This window comes from Pholis gunnellus (genome assembly GCF_910591455.1).
Source record: "Pholis gunnellus genome assembly, chromosome: 21".
Lineage (NCBI taxonomy): Eukaryota > Metazoa > Chordata > Actinopteri > Perciformes > Pholidae > Pholis > Pholis gunnellus.
Window position 1 is genome coordinate 10,250,171 of NC_136548.1, and position 25,659 is coordinate 10,275,829.

Consider the following 25,659-nt stretch of genomic DNA (forward strand, 5'->3'; position numbering starts at 1 on the left):
TACAAATCCTTCACGATATGTTCACACTTGTAACTCCAACATTGACTTGAGCCCACAGTGACATAAAAATATGAAACCAGTGGGAGCCAGAGTGCCAGCGTGTGTCATTTCATGCACCATTACCTTGCCATATCACTCACCAGAGGAAGTCTAATTGCCTTGACAGGCTGTTGGTTTCTATTATTATAGTATTGTGTTGCCGTTGCCACATTGACCACACGCAATGCCATAACTCATGCAGTCAGTTTGGTGAAGCTAAAAAGGAACTAGTCAATCGTACTTTGCCCCCTTCTCAGAACCCCTTTCCTCTTCAATCCCTCTTTGGGGTGCAACTGTTGAGGCTTCCAGTAATCAGTCTGTCTCATTTGGCTTGGATTACATGTCAGAAGGACTTTAGTGGCTCTTGAGGAAAATGCACAGACCTTCTCCATCCTGAGGGCAAAATACATAAGAATCCAGGGCATACTGTATCTATGGAGCCCCAAAAGTGTAGTTCTACAATATGAAATACATGAATAGGTAACTATGGAATAAATAATCCAATGAATAAACTGTGTAACACATAGGCTTATGAACAAATACATTGTAAATAATTTAAGAAATTGGATTTTATTACAACAATGTCTGTTTTATAATGACATTTTATTCTAACACTTGTATTTCAACTTGAATACAATTTAAACTAAGAATGATTAAATAACATTTCAGAATAATTAGTTGAGTTTGAATAATTTAGCAAGAAATGTCGTGTTAAGACTGAGCACATGTTCGTGAAGATGCAAGTGCATGCACTCTTATGTTAGTGTGTGCATTATTGGATCAACACAGGGTTTAAGTGGTTTTAAGAGCTTTATTATTGGTTACTGCTTGTCTGATGTAGGAATTTTGCAAATTCACATTAAGTATAGTACAGTATTAGTATACAAGGAACATTCATTTCTCAGATCTGTACAATTATATCCTGGTGCACTGTCAGTCTTGTTACCATGAACTATTTTTCCAGGGCCTTTTTAAAACCTTGTCTTTTCATTACCCCCCCATCCACCCTCAAACCCCTATCTGCAGGACTACTGTGTTACTCTCAAGTGCAATATCATGACATGTTCACCTTCAGTTGGGTTTACTGTACAGGCAATTCAATATCACTGTTAACTCAATTAAACCTCTCATATCTATCAAACTAAACAAATACTGTCCAAGGAAAACACTTCCATCTTCAGTCACAATTCACAACCCTGAAGACAGTGTTGACTAAGTTCTAGTACAATGAACGAAGGGCTTTTTTAGTGAAGGTAATATGTGGTAGGCTAATATTGAAAACATCTGCAAAGTTTCCTCAACCCTGATAACCAGAGTCATATTTAGTGTTGGGTAACTTTTCAAATAGTCTGTCTGTTTAATAAATATACGGCTACAGCCGGCAGACAGTTAGCTTATCTTAACATAAAGACTGGAAACAGGGGAAACAGCTTGTTTCTCCTAACTTATTAGCTTCTTTTGCTAACTCTGCAAAACAAGCTAATAAGCATATTTCCAAAAATGTCGTACTGCAAAATGATTGACTCACTGTACAGGGCACTCACACCGCAGTGCACTAAAATGTATCGTTGAGTTTGGTGGCAGGTGGTGTTTTTCCAAATGGACAATTACAGCCTTTCCAGATCTGATTGGCCTTAAAGGAATTAAAATGTGTGTTCCCCATTCATGTTCAGTCTTTATGACTATATTAATAGGCTACACCTGGTGGTGAATAATTTGTTAAAAGTGTCCTACCTCACAAAGGCACCTATCCCTTTGCCCTTCGTACCCTTTTAAACTAGAACAGCATTGATATTGTGAAAACGTCCCATTCACAAAGATATTGTCCAGTAAAGCCTTCTAGGCTTTAACTAAAATAAAAACTAGAAAAAGACAAATTATTTACAAGTTAAAACACGACAACTAAAGAAAATATACTTACAAAAACAGCTAAAAGCAACACATGTACAACATCAGCGGACACCTGAAATAGTTCCCAGGCACTTGGGATGCAAAACAGACAAAATTACACATTTGAATACTAGAATCTATAGGACAATAAGATAAACATAATACCATTTACAGTTGTTATTGAGGAATAAAAATACAACAATCCTTAGAGAGTAGAGTGAGAATACCTTCATTTAAAGTAACACTACGGCATGATGCTTATTATGCTAGTGGTTAGTAACAATGTACAGTCTGTACCTCAAAGTAACAGATGAAGTTGGTGATTTAAGTTTAGCAAAGTAAACGATTTGCTCCTTCAAAAGTGTTCCCCCAAAAAGAAAGCAAACAAAAAGGGGCTAGTGGTCCTCAGTTGGCAGCATAATAATATCAACATAATAACATTTTTGAAGTAAGCTTTGACAAATTCAAACCAAATGGGTGCAGCACAACACAATGCATGCTTAAGCAAGCTGATTAATGCAAACACAGAATCCTGGGTTTCACCTTTACATTTAAGTAATCCAAAACTGTTCCGGTTTCCCTCGCTCCGATCATCTCACATCCTTTGACTTATGTCTCCACTGACTTGCCTTTTATCCAGAGGTCATTGTTGCAAACAATGAGGAAACAAGACACCCTTTTTCTTTATTCTCTGGCCCGTTTCCCCCTCTTATTCACCTGTTTGAAGGATTGTCAGTTGCAAGAGCCACTGCTTTGGATAAACGCAGTGTCTATAGAGGGTCTATAGAAGAAGTGTAATATTGATGCAGTAACACAATCATTCAAGATACCCTGAGAAAAAAAGCAAAACATTATAGAAAACCCTGGATTTTTGTTTTGCATCCTGATTATTCTGTCTGTGTTTTCTTGGTATCTGTGCACTGGTTGACAATGAGTTGCTATGCATGCTGTTTACTGTTAAGGTAGCATTTCACCATCTAGAGCACACATTGCTAATTATATGGATTTCAGACATTCTTTTTAAAGACACAGAGGCTACTAATAATGACATTAAACAATATACGGTCCCCTCGTGATCGTGTTCCATTCAGAATATGGCAGGATCTGAAGTTTTCTGTGTTTCTGTCTTCTACAATGAATACGTATGTAAATGTTTACATGATCTCTGTGTGTGTGTTTGTTTGAATAGTACATGCATTGTTACACACTGTAGGTGTGTGTGTGTGTGTATGTATGTGTATGGTGTGTTCACTTGTCTGCCTATTTACATACTGTACATAGTTGAATTCCATGTCTGTCCTTTTTCTGGGTCTGGATGAGTGAGTCTGTGTGGGAGCTCCTGTGTTATGCAGATAGACCTGAGCACATAGAACAGTGTCTCATGTTGCCTCGGTCAATGACCGGCCCCACAGACCACCTCGTTGGCAAAGTCCAGTTCTTATAGCACTTGTCGGAAAAACTGCAGAAACTAGTCAGTTGAGATTCCATGTGCTGCAGCCCAATGTCTTGAATGTAATACACATATTTAAAATAAGAGTAAATAGCTGGACTTTTGTTTGCTGCTAAAAAGAGAACGGGTTCATTTGAAAAGCGTCCAAGCATCCTTCCTCAGGTTGTCATGTCTGCAAAGATCCAGATACTCTGTGTGGTATGCAGGCGCCATCGGGCAGCAGTGACACACACAAGTCATTTGACAACTTGAACTCAAATAGTCTAACATGGCATGTAAATAATGTCGCTTTTCAGGTATGCTCTTGAGACGTTTACTCCTCTTTGGTAGCATAGACTTGTAAAGTTTGTAAAATGTAAAGATACAACACTGGCTTATGAATGCTATAAGTATGGGACAAATTGACTATGAATGTTTAAGAATAAAGATGCAGAGGATCAAGTTTTGGGAATGAAAGAGCCAGATATCCACAATAAATTCAGTTCAAAGCCTGCTGCTCCTCTCTGATTAATAAAGTCGGAGAACGGTAAACTGGATGTCAAATAATGTGGAAAGGCAGGTGGATTTACAGGCTCAAAAATGAAAGTGATTATAGACAGTTTCCTTCCACATAGGCTTTGAATTGTGTGGGTTTTAAAATGTGAGCATGAATGATTACAAGCACAGCCTGATGGTTACATGAAGGGTTTTTGGCTTGATTAGGTCATTGATATTCAGTTTTTGTCTAATTCTTTGCCTCTCCCTTTCTTCTCCCTTGATTAAACACTAAATGATTCTTCAGGACTTATGGTATTTGACTGCTGGCTTCATGCTCAAAGCGGTTCTGGGATGAATTATGTGGAGTGAGGGAGGCCATGGACGAATATTAAGGTGAAGGTGGTTTGCTCACGGTTGAGCCTCAATCACACTACAGAAGTGGCGGTGGGCTTCGTAGCACTCGGGCTTAGCACCAGACTCTGGGCGATGTCGTCACGGTTGATCTTGCGCAGCGCAGTGCACAGAGAGTCGATGCTGGCGCAGTCCTTGCTCGCCCAGTCGGACAGGAGCGCGCGGACAGGATGCTCTTCCTGCTGGAAGGTGGCGATCCGCTCCTCCTTGTATCCTAGGAGGCCCGCCAGGTTGCACCAGTCGCTGTCCTCCATGTGTTTGCAGTCTCCTTCGTTGCCACTGAACAGAAGCTTCTCCACTTTCTCTCTGGTTTGGAGAGGAAGGAGCAAACAAGGCTCTTCATCCATGGTGACAACTGCAGAGAAAAAAAGTTCATGTCATTTCATTTATTTAAATTTGTATTACTTTCATATATTTAGCTTGATGTAATGTTAAAAGAATACTAAATCTAAATACATTTATCTTTTAACAAAACGTTGAATTATTTCATCAATGAATGGTTCATCTCAACTATTGCCGCTTTAAGATACTGTGCAAACCCAGAGAGAAAACTGCTAAAAGCTATTTTCTCCTGCTTAAACCACTTTGTTTTCTTCCTTTAACATAATCTGGGCAAGCATGTGGTTTTAAAAGTCGTGAATTCTCTCAAACTGGTTTGTCAGGGCTGGACTGGGAACTGCCAGGAGCACATGCTGCCAAAAAAAACAAACACTGTTGCGCTGTCAGCGTTGTAATCCTAGTTTGCTGATTTGCTCCAGTAAGTTTGAAATGTCACATTCAAGGGGAAACAACCAGAAACTATTCTGAAGGGGAAAAATCTTCACTTTTGACTGGCGCGGAGGAACACTTTAGGGTGCAGTCTGTGTTTACATTCCCAGTAACCCATCACACATTATTGTGGATTAGAAGAAACTCATTACCAGAGGAACTCAGCGCCAGACAAACGTTGACATTTGTGCTGAACGTGCTTACGCCCAACTTAAGTGCAATAGTTTGATTAATGATTAAAGGAAGTATTAAGGGAGTGGCTTCTGTTAAGGTACAGGTATTAGCGTGTTACCAGTCTGTGCCTGAGTCTGGCCCTGCTGCTCCTGCAGACTTTGGCTGTCCACAGAAATGCCGCTGTCACTGTGCAGCTTCTCTCCTTCAGGTGACGGCGTCTGGTTCTGGTTGGCTGTGCAGTTATTGGCTCCTTGCTTGTTCTGCTTGCAGCTGTTCCACCTGAATGGGAGTGAATCAACATTTGCACATCCATCAGATATGAAGCAACATTAGCATTTCATTTGAGCTGGGTTTTTGGCCACCTTATGAATGTAATTCCAAAATTCACGTTCACATTTTTAGTCTCCTCCAACTCCTCGAGCTTAAGGAGCTGAATGAGAGCTGAGGGGAGGGTGATAATGCTCTGTGGGTTCATCATTATGTGTGTCCCCTTTAACATACAAGTAATCATATGATCTGTTGTAAATATAGAAACATTGATTATAGCCATTCTAACTAAAGAGTAATCTATGAAAAAGCCAGAAAGTCAGTTTCCGTGTTTGCCCACTTGTGCTCTGATCCTTCTTGAATGGCCTAAATGTATAGACTTGCAACACTGCCTTGCCATACAACATAGCTGGATAAACATATTGTACATTAAAAATGTAACAGTGAACGCTGGGCTGTCTGTGCAGGCATTAATAAGAGGGAATCATGGGTCTCACATAGATGAGAAGAGGGTAAACAGACCATATTGTGACCCACAGGACAACAGTCAGTGTGCTCTCATCCAGAAAAGCAGCAGATGATTTCATTAAATATGAAGCTACGGAAATTAAAATCTAATTGGATTTTGTTGTCCATATGTATTTGTAATGAGCATCAGATCCCTTTCTCTAACCATCAGATGTTGAATTTCAAAATATTTTGTATTAATATGATTATAATTCTTTACTTTGATCAGCAGACAAAGAGAGTAAGATAAAGATAAATCTGAGGGATCGCAAGATTATTAAGAATATGAGCTCTGTCATGCTTGTTTGAGCAAAAAAAAAAAAGAGGTCAACTCAGAACTTCAATATTGTAATCCAGAAGTGGGTCGTCAGGTACCATGATGCACTATTCTTAGGCTGTGTGCTTTAAATTTTGTTTCGTACTTCACTTCTTCTCTGTCCTCACCTCTTGAAGATGATGAAGGCCACGAGGCCGACTACAACAGCTGCCAGGATGGAGCAGTAGATGGGGATGAGTTTGTCATTCAGATGGTAGATCGGCTCCTTGGAATCACCATTAGTGGTGGTGGTGGTGGTGTCTCTAGGCCCCTCTGGGGGGGTGTCTGGTGGGAAGTCATCATAGGTGGGCGTGAAGTTTCCCCAAAAGGGCGTGGTAGACGTATCAAGGTAAATTGTAGTGGCTGTGAGAATAAATGAAAATAGTCAAGGTTAGGCATGTAAAACCAAAAACAATAAGCAGAAAGAGACTTCATCTCTAATCGAATCAAAGGACATTTATTTCTAAGACTTTAAAATGGCAGCTCAGAGATCTTTCAGGCCAAATATTAGCAACCGAACAAACTGTAGACCCTGCAGATCAGGACATTGTCAGCTTGAAGATATGATTGGAAATTTAGTTATTCATTTTCAAGCTCTTCAAAATCACGTTTTTCCCCCATCTAACCAACCTTAACCAGTGTAACCATAAATGTCTCTCATGCTGCAAACACAAACACACACACATTACATCCTACATCACTTGGTCAATTCCCCTCCTCCCCAGGGAGCCATTGACGTTGGTAGGAGCAACTATGTCCATCCAGTCCTGCCCACTCTCCTCCGACCATTAACGCTAAGCAGACATGTTCGCTCCTCACCGCGGATGTGGAAACCTATCCTCGCCTGTCACTTACTTACAGTTACTCACATCCTCAACAGTAAATCATCACGTTGGCTACCGAGGGCTCTACATACTTCAGGAGAGCCGCTGAATGTGAGGCGGCCATTGTTCAATAATGAGGTGAAAACATTTTTAATGAGAGCTTATTTAGATGGATGCATGGTGCAGCTGTCGGGCTTTTGTGGGTGTGATAAGTACTTTATGGTAACACCGATATAATGAACATCCTGTGAACGTATTATGCTGGATGTCCATCACTCTTAATCCTTGACCTCATTGATTATTTACTCATTGTTAATGTTTTTCACCAGAAATAATGCTAAAGATGATGTTGGTGTCATATTTCTCTGACGCCTAACAGGACAGCTGTTGCCCTACAGGGTGATCCACTTCACTGTGCCAGTTTTATTTGATGTGTGACACTTGGCGAGTAAATTTGCTGTATTCATAAGTTTTGAGTATTTACACAACAGTCATAACTGCCTGTTTGTCGTGCGTGTTGGCATTAGTGCTTAGCCAGCTTTATATTTTGACCTCCAGGAGCTTTCAGCTGACTCAGCACAGCACATCTTACTTACAAGTGGCTAGCTAAGCCCAGTGATGTCAGCATGGGTTGGGGTTGACTACAAGTTTAAAAAAGCAAAAATACCTGTATATATATATATTTTTTTTCTTTTGCAATACTGAATAACGAGTAATGGGAGTACTTTTAAATAAAATACCAATATGATGAGCTAACATCTGTAAATAAAGTGCCATAGAAACACTAAATACGTGCAGACGGGCTTCTGACTATGCACTGTTGCATATCAAATTCCTTTCCATCGTCTTTAATATCCCCCCATAGACAAACACAGATACATACATACTCACCATAAACACACACACACACACACACACACACACTCGAAACCAGACACCATTCATTGACAGAAATCTCCTTTGTCCAGCACAATGTCCCCTCCCCATCTCTTCATCCTTCAATCGCGTCTCTATCTATTTTACCGCTGGCTACACTTTTGTTCGCTCCTATCAGGCGTTTCTTTTTCTGTCAGTCAGTCTTATGGTCATTTTGACGTCCCTTTTTTCTCTCATTGCGTCTTCTTCACCTCCCCCTGAATGCTCTGTTGATGGTAAACACAACATCATTGTTGTCTAACCGTCCCTGGTTATATCTTTTATTCCTTTTGTTCATTAACCATTTATCTCATCCAGCCATCCTTCCTTTTATACATTACTTTGCTCTCCCTCCCTCTATGATTAACAGTTAAAACAGGGCCCTGAGTGCATTTACTGAACCACTCGCTCAACCTTTTACATTGAATGGTCTGGCCTCAGAGGAGAGTGACCTTCTCCTGCTGAGCTCAGCTTGTTTCCACAATGCAGAGAGCTCAGTAGTTACTGGACCGCTGCTCTCAGTCGGAGAATCATCAAGATGAGACATTTTAATGATCAGCTCAGAAACAACTCCCTTATACTGTTAGTCACAAGCTACTTCATCAGAAATTAAATATTTTATTTAAAAAATATATGTATGTATTCACTTTCCAAAGTGCACAGAAATATGCCACTTTCAAGTAAAAGGGAGATATGCAGCTCAACACATAAAATGAATTTGCATCACTGTTTGTTTACTATTTTCCTCTACAGTTAAATCTATAATACTATAATTAATGTCATGAATGCTCATGTTAAATCTCAGGTCTATGTGCCTTATCAAGATGTCCATAATATGTTCTATAATAAGTCCTGAAATGCTCTTCTACACTCTAACCTGGATCCACAACACCCAAATAAGGCCCACACTGAACCTCACAGTGCTTTAAAATATGACATCTTCAAATTCTAGGTGTGCAAACTTGGAGGATATGTGTAACCAGTCAAAATGTGGCAGTAGCTTGTCATAAAGATCATAAAAATTGAAAGATGTGGAGCGGTCGAAATGACAGGTTCACCCAACTGAAACCCCAACAAACCGTTTATTGTAATTATTGTCGCTATAAGTGGAATTTTCTTCCCGGCTTTGTCTGTTAATGATTAACGGGTGACTGGAAATCCGGGCACATGTGCTTGCCAGCATTAGATATGTAATTATATGGAAACAACTCGTTGCTCTCACATATGCCTACAGTGGGTGTGTGTGTGTGTAATTTGTGAACGTTTATGTGTATGTGTGGGGTGTTCTGTAGCAGCCACGCCTGAGTTTAACTCGTCATTCCAACCTCTTGCAAACAGGTGTTGCTGCTGTTTCGACACTGTATACTTCATAGCTGACTTTGGTGTTAAACAGAAAGGAAAAGGAGGGGCTTCCGACACAAGCAAGTTGTTTTTTTATTACATGTCATTATACCTAAGCTCAGTCACGACTGCTGCCAGGACCTGTCCAACAAAACGCCTTCACCGATGACGGACATTTATAAAGTATTTATGTTATTACAACAAGCACAAGTGAAGGGATAAATGAAGATTAGTGAAGAATGTTGTTGCCCTTTTTTGTTGATCTGCATTCAATACTTGTGATTTCTTTTAATCCACCAATTGTCTCTTTTCTCCTTAGAGGCCTCTGGCTTGGTTCATACCTTACATGACCCAGCTCATTCTTCTGCCCACGTGCTCCAGACTGAACACACCTGTGAATGTGTATGTTTGTGAATTTATACAGAGTGCACATGTGTGCGTGCCTGTGCCTTTGTGTGTGTGTGTGTGTGTGTGTGTGTGTGTGTGTGTGTGTGTGTGTGTGTGTGCCTGTTCTGCGGCAGAATGTGATCAGCACTCGTAGAGGTCAACCAGAGAAACCGGAGAGTGCAGAGGAGTAACTCCATCGCTTTTATCGATCAGGCCTCATTCTCAGCATCTGTTCGCTCTCTCCGCTCTTTCAAGCTTTCTGCATCTCTTTCTTTTCTGCAGCTCTCTATTCTCCTTCCTGTGTACTGCTCTCACTGTCATTTATTTAGTGTTGTCCAGTTTACCCATGGATTTGCTTCACATGGCTTATCTTTTTGTTTAAATACTCGGTGCAACTTTCTAACACCTAATGTCTTTATTGATGGTTAATAAACTAATTATAAGTTGCCAGTTGTCTTGTGAAAAATATTTTTGGCTGGTCCGTGTGCCCTCTATTTGGTAATAATGCAGTTGACTGCATGTATTAAGAATATGACTGATTGATGTATTTATTAGCATTTAATCACGATTAAGCAGAACATTTAGAAAAGGCCATATCTGTATGATGTGTTTACTCATGAATTGAAGAAAACTACAAAACTAGCTTTCACTGTGACAGAAATAATGCTTCAAATGAGCCAACAACACACAATTCCTTCTTTATGCCACATTGCAGTGATTCAGCTCCAGACCGATATGGTACATACAAACTTGATTATCACTGAGATAAAGCAAATTCCACATACTGTAAATCCTCACGAGGGCAAAAGCTTGACTCCCCAAGCAGAACTTTTGGCAAAGAATGAACGGCACGAGCGAAAGCGCAAGTGTTGTGGTCACCCTTGGACCAGATTGGCCCACTCATGTCAAATCACCTCATATTTATCCATATCTGGAATGTCGAGTGGCAAATTCCTTGGATGACAGGCGACTTCAGGAGACTGAGTCATCGCCACAAGGGGTCGATTCTTGTTTGGCAGCGGAGAAAGAGACACAGTCGACTTTAAAACTTCATTCGTCGTTACAATGCTCGTATTGTGTCTAGCAGGGAGCAGAAGGGTTAAAGCGAGAAGGTCAGCTGTGGCCATAGAGCCCAAGTCAGACGAGATATAAGTCTGTAGATGTGTGGAGACCAAGCTGTAGCCACACAATGAATGACTGTGCAATACAAAGAATGTCAATTGTTTCGTCAGACTGGTCGGTTCATTCATCACAGTTATTGATGCGTTAATGCTTTTGACGCAGGAAATCAGAAATGTCCATGGCATTTTTCCCTTTATCATTTTTCCCATTTGTCTTTCTCTCTTTATTTGTCCGTCAGATGCTTGCTGAAATTGACCATTCACTAAGCCACTCCCACAGGCAGCAATTGTCCAATCATAGCTTAGCAACCATAACTAGGCATTGGAAATATCCACATGTTTAAGTGGAGAACATGGGTTCAAGAAAGTTCAGAAGGTGGTGTCTTTCTTCTTCGTCTTCGCAAAACCAAAAATACAAGAGCAAAAGTTTAAGAAATGGATTAAACGATGTTTGTCTGCTGCAAACGTCAGTAACAGATAGTAGGAAGCATTTCATACTTTGTGGAGTTACAGGATACGATTATGTCGTATTTCAACTATTCCTGGATGCTACTGTATATCAAAGTTCAAGCTAACGTTAGCAGCTCTGTCCTACTCGTCATTGGATTTGGGGAAGTTATCTGCTATTATCTTTTTTCTTCATCTGACTTGTTCCTTCTAATTGAAATGGGGTTAAATCAGGAGTTAAAACAAAATGACATATATTATATTTATATTAGACTAACCAGCTCTACACTGCAATACAACAGCAAAGCTGTTTCTTAATTTCCATAATCTTCTCCATGGATCATCATGTTCTGCCTCAGTCTTTAGCCTAATGTCATAGCCATCAAGTGCATAAGAACTCTTTTATAAGGTTGAGTCAACGAGCTAAATAAGACAGTTCAGCAGGCTAAACTGATCAAGACTCAAAAGCCTGCTTTTGTCTACCTCTGTCGCAAATCAAGCACCCATTGTTTAAAAAATTACAATACATTTTTATTTGTAAATATGCCACTCTTATCATTTTAAAATGCAGTTATAAAACATACATTGCAACAGTAACTAAGGGTGGCAGGGCTTATTTAATGGTCAATTGCACATGCATCAGTCTGTTGACCTAAATCAAGAAAAGAAAGCCGCTCCCCACCATTCCCTTTCCCTCATTTTCTCCTTGAATGTTCTCTCTTCCTCCGTCTTTCTGTCTTGATTTAGTTGAACTGACCTGGCCCTGAGTGCTGTGCATGGGGCTAGTTAACAGATTACACTTTCTGATTTCTGAAGGGCAGCCTGTCGATCGTTAGGGTCAAACCGAACTCAGGAAGGAAACAGCTCCCTCCTCCTACTCACCTATCAATTCAATAACCAAATGCACTTGGCCCAATCAACCTCCCATCCCCCTTTTTTGCTTCCTCTTAACCGCACCCGCTCTCGACCTTTCATCCTTCCATATGCTGTCTCAGATCTGTAACGTTCAATAAATCATTTTATTGATTTAAATCCGTGCATAGGAGCAGCAGTATCGGTGCCTGTCTGCATCCACACGGCTGTGTGCGTGTGTGTTTTGTGACTCATATTTGAGTAATCCTTTTAAACTTCCTTTCAGTGCGTGTATGTGCATGAATGATAATTGCATTCGTGCTGCAAACCTCAACCTGTTGCCCCTTCTGCCACAGGACCAGAAACCCAGGCTTTGGGTGATAGGTCAACCCACATATGTGCAGTCAATCCTGGGTACAATCTCCTAAGAGGAACAGAGTCAAAGAGTGAATACCTCTGTTTCTCACACGCCTTTAGGGCTCGTAGCCAAAACCGCAGGCTGATAAGAGCAGACAGCGACTTCTCAGTCAAACTCAAGCATTGCTCATAGAGCTTTCTTTAACCAGGGTAGGAAACAGCCAGGTCGCAGTGTGTTAGCATTGGCTGGCCATTTCTCTTAATAGTTTCATTTTCATATAATCTCTCCATGGGATTGAGGGTCGTTAACGCGTAACCATCCTATTATCAGCCATATCACACACAGGTTTCATACCCAGCCTTGCCCTCTGCACTCCGTCTCTTCATATCTGTCTCCTTGAAATTGCATTTGTAACGTATGAACTTCTCTTTCCAATAATGTTATAGTAACAAGTTGCTTGAGATTGGTGAAAGATTATATTTTCAGTTAAATGTGATAAACACATCATGCCTCGTGAACTGCCCACTTTTTTCTGTATTAAACCAAGATGATGATGATGATCTTTTGCTAAACTTAACTTAGTGCTACTACTGTCTAAACATAGCTATTATAAAGATTAATAATGCTGTGGTTGCTATGATATTTTGGTGGAAAACAAATACGTTGGCAGGGAACATTTTACTGTTGTATTTTACAGCTAATTAACATTTCCTGGTTATGTTAATAGACAATGTAATCTGGACGGCATTGCATTTTCTTAAAAACGTATTTTCAGTTGCAAAATTAGTTGCATATAGATAATTTCTAGCATACAAGGTTGACCGGTACACTATTGGTTTGTCTTAGCTGATTTATGATAACACAGTAGATAATGAGTCCGCTCATTAACTTCACTTGTCTCAGTGTTGTTGTGACCCCTGAAAGGATTGTGGGGATTATGCCATGTTGTTCAGTGCACATCCCCAGGGGAAACTCATATTGCCTGATCTTCCCACAAAGACCCCTCTCCACATACTAGCCTCACATGACCGTCAACCTCTGACCTTGCTACGCGGCCTGCAGGAGAGTGGAAGTCATATCACACTTCCTTAGATAAGCATCTCGCCTTTAGATCCTCAACTCTGTGGGTCTAGCGTAACATCAGAGCGAGTTTGTTTTTTCACATAAGAATCAAAAGAAACCACTAATCCCTTTGGAAGTGAGGGAGGAAATTGGATTTTCACCCCACATAGCAGCTGAGCTTTTACATAAAGTGGAAAATTCAACACAGGTCTAAACTCAAATATAATCCAAACAATGACAGCGGTACTTCCAGCTTTCACTCTCAAGATAACCTACAGTTTAGTCAAGGTGATATTCTGGTCCCTCCACCTTCTGTTAAACTATGTATCCAATGTCTCAAGTTACAACTTGTCTTTTCACAGGCAGTGGCCTTCTCCTCTGTCTCCCTCCTCCCTCCTGACTGCGATTAGCCTTCAGGCTCATGTCGCCTGACTCCACAACACTAATGGATATGGACGTCTGGCAGCACTACAGACTTGTAAGTGCTGATAACGCTTGTGCTTTGGTAAAAAGATTACATTAGAAATAAAGACCACATGATTGGGTTAAAGTGAGGAATAACATATGATGAATGAGCTGTGTCACAGTGCCTGGAATAACAGCTAATTCACATTCATCATAAACTGCACTGGGTTCGCTATCTAAAGGATATTTTTGTATTGGAGCTCTGGCTCCTTATATCTTGATCTTGGATGAATCATCTCTCCATCCGACACACTTCTCTTTCAAACCACTAGCTGAATAAAGCTGCATTAAAGCGTCATCCTCAATGGAAGATGTTTTTTACAGCAGCTACATGTTGTGTCCACTTCTGCTTATCAAATAACATTTTCTGTCTGTGGTATTTACCTAGTTCTTTAAAAGTTGAGCAGACACTGCGATTTATTAACCGTGTATGTTTTGATCATGTGCACGGCCAACATGTACCACTTGTTCACATTGAGCTCAATTGACCGGTCACGATGTGGGTGACTACGAGTGTTGACAAATGTCATCAATTACTCATTACAAACTGAATACATTATTTACCGAACACAAAAGTAATTAACATTTTTCATAAGATCATTTTCATCCCTCAGCCCAGCTTCATCATTAAGCAACCTCCCACCCCGCATGTCTAATTTTCTGTACTGACCGTCTGTAGAAATATGAAAGGAGACATTGTGGTTTAACATACAGCGAGTCTGCTGTTAGAAGTTCCATCTTCACAATGAAGCTGTTAAACTCAGCTGGTTCCCGATTGTAGTCTTACCAGTGGCTAACATTGGCACGCTAGCCGCCTCCCAACACCTTTAGCCTTTGCACTAAGCTAACACGTTGTGGTGATGTAAAGTTAAAGAAAGAATACAGACCTGCAGATGAATGACGACTATACGGTCTTTATATTTTGCATCGAAGTCCAGTTTTATAAATATCACAGCACATTCTCAGTAAAAACTACAGCATGCTGCTCTACAGTTTATGCATTTTGAAATTTTGACAGTAGCTATGTGAGAAATCAGATCAGCGAACTGCTCAAACTGTAAAACAGACGCCCAACATTTCTGAAATGGATCTGCTTGTTCAACAGCTGGATCGTTGATCATTGAAGCAATTCATTTGGCGTCACGATCCTCCTAAAAATGAAGCCTGATTCTAAAATCAAGTCGTGCGGTTAAAATCAGGTTTAATCCGTACAGTGTCAGCAGCCAGCCCTCATTGATATGCTCAAGATCATGACCTTAGAGCCTTTAATAACAAAATCCTCCCATGTAACTGAAGTTTATAAAGCAAAGCAGAGCAAATAGATACCAAAAACAGGGAGAAAAAGTCACAAAAATATATCTGTATCTGTTTTACTCATTAGTAGCTCCTTCAATTAGCCCCATGGGCTAAACTGAAAGCCCTAACAGGCCAAACGGGAACATGAAAGAAGCACAAAGGACCCACTTTAGCCTGACACTCATTCTGTCTTCACCACTGTGATAACAACTTCTTCAAACCGCTGCTCCAACAGACTGCATGGCTGATCAACACACTCCTTCCATTGTCATTTCACAGAAGCGTTGATTTGATCTGTGATGCATCAGGTCATTCGAATGAGCAGTGACTACAGTTGTAAGGAATTTGTGTTTTGGAGTGTGATACCCACAGGGTGCAATGATATAAAAGAAATTCAGTGCTCAGATATGACCTCCTACTAAACCCTCAACATTGAAAGAGTGTGGTCTTTGTATCTGTGGATGGGATGAGTCCGTAAAGACAATGAGACGAGCTTTGGCCTGGCATTTGGGTCGATGGGCCAACAATGTCTATAGTGTCGCACTGTGATGATCTGATTATGTGGCTGACAATGTGGATGTCCAGTGCATCGTGCTGTCCGCACAGTGCTGGACAGCGAATATGTGCTCACATAGACTCTATTCAGGCTATCGTGACCTTGGCCAATGTGCTATTTCATTCAGCTTTACTGGCTCTGCGCAGAAGTTCATGATAAACTTGACCACTGTTTTGACAGTGTCATCCCACAGCCGTTTGCTAAATAGCTCAAAAATAAATAATAAATCAAATGTCTTGTTAAAAGAATAAATCATTTTTTGAGGAATTTTCCTTTTCCTCCTAAATCATGTAAAGCTATAAACCCATGAATGCCTTATTCATAAGTCTGCGTTACACAAGTTTATTGTCACAAATGTTGAACGTATTAAACTTAATGGCCTATTATAAAAGGGCCCATATTGTAAAAGTGATGAGGATATCTAAGAGCCAGGCTAGCTGTTTCCCTCGTTTTTTTGTGCTAAGCTAAACTAAGCAAACCAGCTGCTGGCTGTAGCATCATGTCTACATATTTGAAAGTGGCATCAATCTTCTCATCTGCCTGTTGGCAAGACAGCAAATAACCACATTTCTCAAAATGTCAAAGTTGCACGAGTCTGTAACATGTTGTCACCTGCTTGTGTCCATGCAGAGATCCGCATATAACCTTAAATTGTGGCGTACAAGCCGACTACACATGTGTAAAACATGTCGACAGCACACACACACACAATGTAGTATAACCAGGAGAATGTGAAGGTCCGTTTTGGAATTTTCAAGGTCTTAATTTGGCACACTGTGGCTTAAAGTACACTTCACTATGAGCATCTGTGAGCTAATTGTCTTACCTTGACAAACTGTATCAGTGAAGGAGGTGCAGAGCTGTATCACTTCCACATCATCACAGGTAGCGCAGGGGATGCAGGGCTCCCGAGAACTCTCCTGGTCCGAGTAGGTGTCCCCGGTGCAGTGCTCACACATCGTGTCATGGTCAGACTCACAGCTGAGCAGCATACCCTCGCCTTCAGGACATTTGGTGCAGGGTTCACACCGCTGAGAGAGAGTGTTCATATAGTAGCCATAGTTGCAAACACAGGTGGCGTCGTTGGAATCTGTGCAGGGCGCCTTCATGCGAAGTAGGCCTGTGCATATTGTGCAGGTTTGACATCTCTCTTCGTGACTGAAGTTTTCGGAGAAAGTTTCACCTGAAAGGAGAGGGAAAGAAAGACGCCGTTTAACTTTTTATCTGCAAAAAGCCTGACTTCTGATTTTTCAGCCATTCCTTTAAAAGCATTTACAGTAAATGCACAATCTTATTCCACCTCCATGCTGCTTATTTCTTCTTTCCAAATGAGACTGTGGAATATTGTAACTTACCTTTATGTTTTCTGTTTTATTAAAAAAAAAAAGTATTGGCCTGTGTCTTTAAAAAAAAAATGTAAAAATTCTATTATTAAAGAATAATATGCGTAGTTTATCATTAGATTATATCATATATATGTTTGTTTATTGTGCTTTTATTGTGCCCAGATATAAAATCTTTATTAATTAATTGAATTTTACAAAAGGCTTTATAGTTCAAGGAATAATATTCTATTTTTAAATCTAAAATAGTGTATGCGTGTGTGTGTGCGTGTGTGTTCTGAAATGCACTTTGAATTATCCCTTTCTCTTGATTTGCCTTTGATACTTTGTTTAGGTAGTGTTACTCCCAGCTAATTGAATTGATGTCAGTTGCATAGTTGTATGGGTATTCTGTGTTCATATGGCGAAAACATGTTTAATACATAGCTAATATCTTTCCAATACATTTATTTTGTAACTAAGACTATAGAAGTGTAAAATATAGCCTACGTCAAATTATTCCAAGGTCCCTGGTATGTTCTCTATCTTGTAAGGTGTCCTTAGCTTAAAAACAATTGAGAACCTCTGCTTTAAATCACCTTAAAATCACCTGGTGGATATGTAACAACTTAGATGCTAGTTTGGACAAGAAAAGATTCTAAAGAAATGTTTTTAAAAGGATTTCTTTAGATGATACATCACATATGTTTCATAAATGCTTTGTATACCTGATATGTCTGCAAGGGGATGCAATCAATATTCCATGTTTTATGGAATTGTATTTCGTCTGGATAGAGAACTGGAAAACACACTAAATTATGCAACAGACCTATTTGTAAGAGCAGCTTGTGTGTGTGTGTGTGTGTGTGTGTGTGAGAGAGAGAAAGAGAGAAAGATGGGGGGAGGTGGAAGATATAATTAAATTGTCTGCAACTATGTTGATAATTCTTTCAGCAAAAATGCCAACATTCTCTAGTTCCCCCTTCTTACTTTTGAGGATGCAACTATAATGTTTTGATTTTGATTCTGTTCATTATTTCCTCAACTAACTGTTTTGTCTATAATTTGTCAGAAATTTGGGAAAAATGTCCATTACAATGTTTTGAAACCTGAAGTGATATCCTTAAGTTGCTTGTTTGTTTTTTTCCAACCAACAGCGAAAAATCCAAACATATTCAATAAATGATCATAGAGTTCTAGGAAAAACAGCAAATATTCACGTTTTAGAAACTGGTACCAGAGAATTTGGGGCATTTATTCATATTATTTCAGCTCAAACAAATCAAAACTGTGTGTGGTAGGAGACTGGGGGGTTGTGTGACATGGCATATCAAGTTTTCAGTCTGCGTCACTGGCCCACCAACCACGGCAAACGCTCTGATGATGCAGAGATTAAAACAGAGATGGAGGACAGATAGACCCTGAGACACAGACACAGAGACAAAGACAAAAGAGACTCTGTCATTTGAGATGAATCTGTCCCAAATTGGTGGTCCAATGTGGGTCCTTTGCATTTTTGTTCCATTATGTCATTATGGAAGTGGACAAACTATCGTCCAGTCCAATACACTGTTAAACCCCCCCCCCCCCCCCCCCCCCATTATCTCCTGCATCACCCTCCCTCTCATCAAACGGACATACACACTCTACCCTCACCCCCCTTTCTCTCCCCACGAGTACTCTCAGAGCCATTATCATAATGCCATGCATCAATAATGCAAGTCAATACATTAATAACGTTAGCCTGCAGCATGAAGGGGGGGTTAAAGGAGGGGGGGGGGGGGTTACAGACGGTCTTTTCCTGGCTCAGCATATCGCATCATAACAGTGCTTTCGCCTCTAACTCATTTCAATCCTTTGTTTTCAACACCCATAAAAGGACTCCTGACTTTATCCTCTCTGGGTGCTGCGCAGTATGAGGTGTGTGTGTTGGGTGAATGTGTGGGAGCTTTGTGTCTGCGTGTGTTCTTCTGGACATGTTTGTACGTGTGTGTGTGTGTGTGTGTGTGTGTTTGTATATAAACCATTAGCTGCTGGCTGAGAAGTTGTCTCCATTCCAGCTGTACAGCTGTACTTTCTCTGTTTCATCTCCACCCATCTGTTCATTCATCCAAACTCCTATGTGTGTTTCTGCTGGCCCTCCTTTTTAGCACATCAGCCAGGCCCCTGTTAACTATCTACTAAATGAAGCCTGAACGCTGTCTGGAAACCACAGTCCGTCTCTTATAAATGTATGCTTGTGCACATTAGATGCCATTGTGGGCTGTGGGCGATATGCCTGTGGGCGAGATGCCTGAAACCACACACGCAAAGACATATGCTGAAATTAATACAATTTAAGTAGTTTCTGTATGAGTTTTTGTTAACAACAAAATGATTGGTTGGATTGGACAATCACTGTTTCAGGGCTGGGTTTAGATTTACAGGTAGGAGACGAAATAGTCCACTGATGGCTGAGACTTCAAAACAAGTTGATGCTAAAATGCTTCTGCTCATGCACACTTCAGCTCTTTCAGCCTGCATTACTGATCTAATCAATGTGTTTGATGTGTTCTTAAAATATCATTGTGATGTTATCTGATGGAGAGTTATCCACTTTGCATTTCTCCTTTTCCATGAGTCAGTGCAGAGCCTTTCTGGCCTCATGGCCGTTTTGAGAGCATGTCACTGTCTGTGTTTGTTTATGTCTGAGCAGAACAAGCACTGAGAGTGAAAGTTATCACCTGAAAGCCTTCATGTTGTGCAACAGAAAGCAGGAGCCTTTAGACAGCTAAAGCCTAAAATATAGTTTTTATGCAAACATAAGATGATAAGCAGCCCCAGGGAAACGATATATTATAAAGATGTAACTGAAAGACACTTATAAAAGCATAAATCGCTCCAAAGAAGCCCATAAAAATGTGACTTCTCTCATGACCTTCAGTCTGAATTATTTTCTGACTGTGGGGCTCATTGGCTCAGGGTTTGCCTTCCTTCACTGACCCAGGGAGGTTTACAACCTCAATAGGATTGTCAGGGGAAACTCTGGGAACAGTGAAGGAACTGGCTGTGGACCAACCCTGGCCTCTGCAGGCTCAAGCTGGCCTTTGTCCTCCCATAATAGAGTTTTAAAAAAAAGAAACACCTTTGAAATGTTGATTTGTTTTCCCTTCACTCAAGCAGAAATGTACAGAGGATTCTTAAATATCCCTTTGTGCTCTTCAATCAGTCATGTTTAAAAAAACAATCTACACTACTTACCATCTTAATCACTGTGACATAACTTGTCTGATGCTTTAAATATCTTCCCCTGAAACAACATTTGGAGCTGGTCCCACTCTTGTATCCTCTTAACATCACTGTCCTCATAAACTCTTACGGTCCGGCACAGCTTCTCTCCCTACATGGTGAGGGCCATGAAGAGGGCAGTTATGCTGGAACACACGACGTCTGGCATCTAGTTTTGATTCCTGACACACACCTGAATAAGTCTAAGATTTTACATTTGGGCATAATAATTAGTCCAAACTGATGTTTAGATCTATGATGTCGGCTAATCTAAAAAACTGTGGTCTGTCTTTAGCCACACAATGTTAGTCAGTCAGTCCAAACTGAAATATCTAGACAAATCTCTCGTGGATTGCAATCAAAGTTGGTAAATATATCCATGGCCCCCAGAGGATGAATCAATATGACTTTGATGACCCTCCGAACTTTCCATCGAGCTCCACAAGCACACACAATGTTTGGCATCAATTGAGACGATGTATCCTTAGGACTTTGTGATCCCTTACATTTTTATTCAGCGCCATCATCAGGTCAACATTTTTATTCGTACAATACTTTAGTTAGTGACCAAAAAAACTCAAATTGTCGACTTCCGACGAGCAATCGATAGCAGCATAGCATTCAGCGTATCGCGCCACAGTGTCTTAGTAAAGGCCTCACTGAATCGCTACCCTGGCTATAAACCAGTCTTGTTTTTGGTCCTGAATTTGTCTGAGTTACTTCATTTAACAAGAGTGGGATCAATAAAGAGCAAACTATCACAACCCGTAGCACTGTACAAAAGAAAATTTTCATGAGGAGGACATAACTTACCATCCTCCTCATGTCACCGTGGCAGCACATGAAACACTGAATCACAACCACTGTTCATAAAAACCAGAACTGAATACATGACATTATGTGTGTGTGTCACTATCTCTGCACTAAGGCATGTGACCAACACAGCTTCTTCATCAATGAGTGTTTATGTGTGTGTATATGTATATATATATGTATATATATATATATGACTTTTGTGATACTCACTGTCAAGGCAGGGGGCGCAGACAGTCTGTGTGACGCCACATGGTTTGTCGACGCCCTCGCCGGGCTGGCACTGCTCGCAGCATTCTCCACCGGTTGTATACTGACCCGACGAACAATCCTCCTTATTGGCCACAGCCCCAACCTGCCAATCACCAGAGATTAAATCATCATTCAAAGTGGGAGAAGCAAAGTCACATTTACATTCAGCAGCATCCATAAGATTAGTAGAACATGAACACAAAAAAATGAATGTCTAGCATTGTGTAATGTGAGCAACCAAAAAGTGTAGTTTCCAGAGGCCTGAAAGAGGAAAAAAACATCCAGTATTTCACAAGAAAAAGCAATAGAAAGTCTTTAATCATCTGGGATTCCCTTAAGATTTATTTTGGAACCACTAAACCAGCTCCTAGTTCCAAGCGTAGGCGTCAGGATTGTCCAACAGGCTGCAAGATTAATCTAAGCGGATGTGAGATGATTAATGGGATGGGGAAAACCAAAATGCAGATTTCAGCGACACCAAACGGTCCATTGTTCTGGGTTCTTTCTCTTTTTTCTATGTTCTTGTGAGATACTAAATAGCTTTTATATACTTTTTTTGAAGTATAAATGACACATTCTAAAAGGAGGAAAAATCCCTCTTTGGTTGAACTGCTTACAACTCGTAGACTCATGGGATCTGTGATTGCAAAGGTTGCAAAGACACATTGCAAAATTTTAAAGGGTCGCAAAGCAGAAAGTTTGGAAACCACCACTCCTTATTCTTACCTGATGCTACACGTATGTATGACTCACTTCAAGGCAAACTTTAATTCTAATACTACATTCAATATGTGCATTTTAAAAGTCCCATCCACACCTAAAGTCACAGATATCGGTAATAAAAGTAAAAAACAAATCACACATTCAGACCAGGTAACTCTGGAATATGTTCTCTCTGCATTCTTCAAACAGTAACCTGTTGAGTGCTTTATCTTGGCCGCTGACACATGAAGATGTTTGTGCGTGCCTGTGCATTTGCAAATGCATGAGAGTGCGTACACACTTACACACTCATGCCCGGGCCTGGATGTTTCCAGGATTATGTGTCCTTTTGCATTTTATCATACATAATCTTTCGGGGCTTATTTTTAAACTTCACACACCTCGGTCTCTCAAACCTTGATGAAAGCAGGGATTGCCCTCTGACACGGAGCCAGAGGAGAGGTATGTCTTCCATTCTTTCCAGATACGTTTTTATTTATGATGTTATGATGTTCTTCTGTTGAGAAGTGTATCTCTCACTGGTTGACGGACAAGCCGCAGATCAGAGGGCAAGTTGTATCTTGAAATAGCTTTGCTAACATATCTCTAAAAAGTAGTCAACGTGAGATTTTGAAGTATATTAGAGTTTTCTCATGTGAGTCATTTTGTTCCACGAAATGTTTTGCATGTTAGTAAGATCAAGACATACACTTGACTGACACAGTTTAAAGGTGTGTGGGTGTGTTTGTGTGCGTGAGTGTGTGTACACCGAGGGGTGCATTAGGGTGAAGGATGTACGCTTGACATAAATCGTCAAGAATCAGGGTTCAGGTATGTGTGGAATGCCACTGAGGAGTTCTAAAAAACATCAAGTGTCCCCTCAGGCTCTTCTAAATCAGCTGTCATATCTCCCTCTGCCCTTGATGATGTCACAGCCAATTTACCTTCAAATCTCAAGTATTCAGTTAACCACATTGTCCACGTTCAAAAATGTATCGCTGGCTTTGTGGGGAAACTTTTGACGTGAAATAGTTCATGAGGAGCGCTTGATAATATTTAAACATTTCCAGAAACGTTCCTGTTTTACAACAGGAAGTCTTTTGGGAAACAAAGACATTGATCTTATCCTGCGGAGACTGTAACTCACTGTGACTTTAATTTAATGAATGAATCCTCCGATGTTGTTCAGGCTCTTTAGTCATACCAAACTTACAGAAAACAACTGAATATGCGGAGATTGGTTTCTTGAGATATGACACTCTGACAGTGTAGCAAAAAACAACAACATATTTGTCTGTCGTCAGAGCTTCAATTTTCTCTTTTCATTCACCCCAACACACTCGCTACCTCACACACACCTTACGGAACAAGCATTCATTCAGAGATGAATCAAATCTGTCATCTCACACGCTTCCCCGGGAACTGCCCCCTTATATATTGTACACACCCATCAGCACGCATACGCAACGCGTAAATAGCCTCACATGTGAACAAACCTGCTCCAAAGTGTCTGACTGACGCTTTTGAAAGGATTCCAAGTTCCAGCGTTTGGCTTCTACTTAGTGTTTCTCTGACCTTATTCTAGCTCCGGGTGTGGGTGCAACACCAAAGCATCTCAAAGTCCTAAAACTCAGATTAAAGTGCATCACTAATGACTGCTAAATTGTGTAAACAGATGAATTAGAGGGTAATGTGATTTGAGCAAATAGCTCGTGGAATGAAAGAAAGGGATGCACTTAGCAAGTTGCAGCTCGACTTGCACGTTTCCTGTAATTGTGTTTTAGATGAAGGGTTCAACTTTTGTCAGCTGATCTTCCTGAAGCCACAGCAACGAGCAAGTTGATCGCACACTCGCATCAACAAGCACACACAAAAGCATGTGCAGAAGCATCTGGACAGATAACTTCAGAGCAACCAATCTTACTAATGCTGCAGTCAATTTCCAGTTGGAGGCACTTAACCTCCGGACCTCAGCCGTCAGCGCTTGTTAAGCCATTAGAGTTCCACTATACCAGCCTTCCAATAAACTGGGCCTAATTTAAATCCATGGATCCTGAACTGCTGTGGGAACACCATTGGCAATGACATTACATCTAATACCTTCTCAAACAAAGCTGAATCATCGTCTCTTGTGAAGTGAGAGGAGCAGACAGACAGATAGACAGACAGAGAAGAAGAGAGGGAAGTGGGTGTGAGGTGAAAGGAGGAGAGGAAGAGTGGGGGGGGGATGGTTCGGGTTGTATCAATATTGCATGCGCTGAGCCAGCAGAGGATGCATACCCATCAGTGGAAGCAGCTGTCATGTATCAGTGATGCAGGCTGTTCCTTAACTAGGACCTTGACAAGCTGTGTAGCCCTGGCTGACCATGTCCTGTCAGATATATAAAACACTAATATATTTCCTTCCTGGGCCTGCATGGCCTCAAGGGAATTGGAGATAAATCGGGGAGATGATAAAATGTGACTTCCCAGAGCTTCCATCAGGATTTCCGTTGTTGCTTTCTGCTAATGGAGGAAAAAAGTACAGTAATTTCACCTCATCTATTAACACGTGGTTTATTGGTGAGCTCCTTCACAGAGGCCACTGTGACATTGTTATTGTCCTGCCGTCTGCAAGGCCACATGTAACTGAGAAGGGTGGAACTACAGATCCAGCAACTGGAGCTGTAGAGTATCAACCTAAATGGCTGCTGCATACATCCGCTCTGCTTTACATTGTCAGCACGGGACTGAAGAACAAGTGCAAGGACATAAAGTTTCCAAAAGATTTACCAAAGACATTTTTACAAGCAGAAACCACAGGTGAAATGTGAACTGTCATAAAGTCAGTGAAATATCACTTCGATGCAGGGAAAAACCTGTAACTTGTAGCCTAACCTCATCACGTCAAAACATTATGACAAAACACGTCAAAACATGATGACTGCTGAAGGCTGGAAGCAGAAAAGTTTGCGAAAGAGAGGTTTATAAAAAACGTGAACTACTTAGTAACTAATAAACTAGTAAATAGGGCGGTGTGTATGCGCAGGTGATATCCAAGTTTATGGCAAACATTTAACAAACACTTGGTACGAGGCTACTCACCACTCCAAGTAACACTAGTATGAAAGCGGAATTCATCCTGTAGGTCCTTGTCATCCTCACAGAAGGGTCAATCGGTTTGGATGCGACGCAGCAAGATGCGGGTCTCAGTCACTTCGAGGTGAAGTAAACTCAGCTGTCATCGCTGCGCTTCTTTTGAGTTAACTTCTTGGTTAACAAAAACTATCCAGGAAACTCTTCGCTAACAAGTGTTTAACGTTAATCACTCAGTCCAGATGCTGTGGCTGCACGCAGGATCCAGTCAGTGTGAAAAGTCGCTGAGATTGCCTCATTGGATG

General features: G+C 40.7%; 1 protein-coding gene across 1 annotated transcript; it reads right to left on the bottom strand.

Annotated features, from left to right (window-relative positions):
- Positions 1 to 851: 851 nt before the first annotated feature.
- ngfrb (nerve growth factor receptor b) lies at positions 852 to 25,659 on the bottom strand. The gene is made up of 6 exons (XM_079183318.1): positions 25,364 to 25,659; positions 21,539 to 21,680; positions 16,750 to 17,106; positions 6,428 to 6,662; positions 5,328 to 5,488; positions 852 to 4,622 (listed from the first exon to the last, which is right to left on the bottom strand). Exons 1-6 carry the CDS (start codon positions 25,415 to 25,417, stop codon positions 4,282 to 4,284), a joined length of 1,290 nt encoding a protein of 429 aa, XP_079039444.1. The 5' UTR covers positions 25,418 to 25,659; the 3' UTR covers positions 852 to 4,281.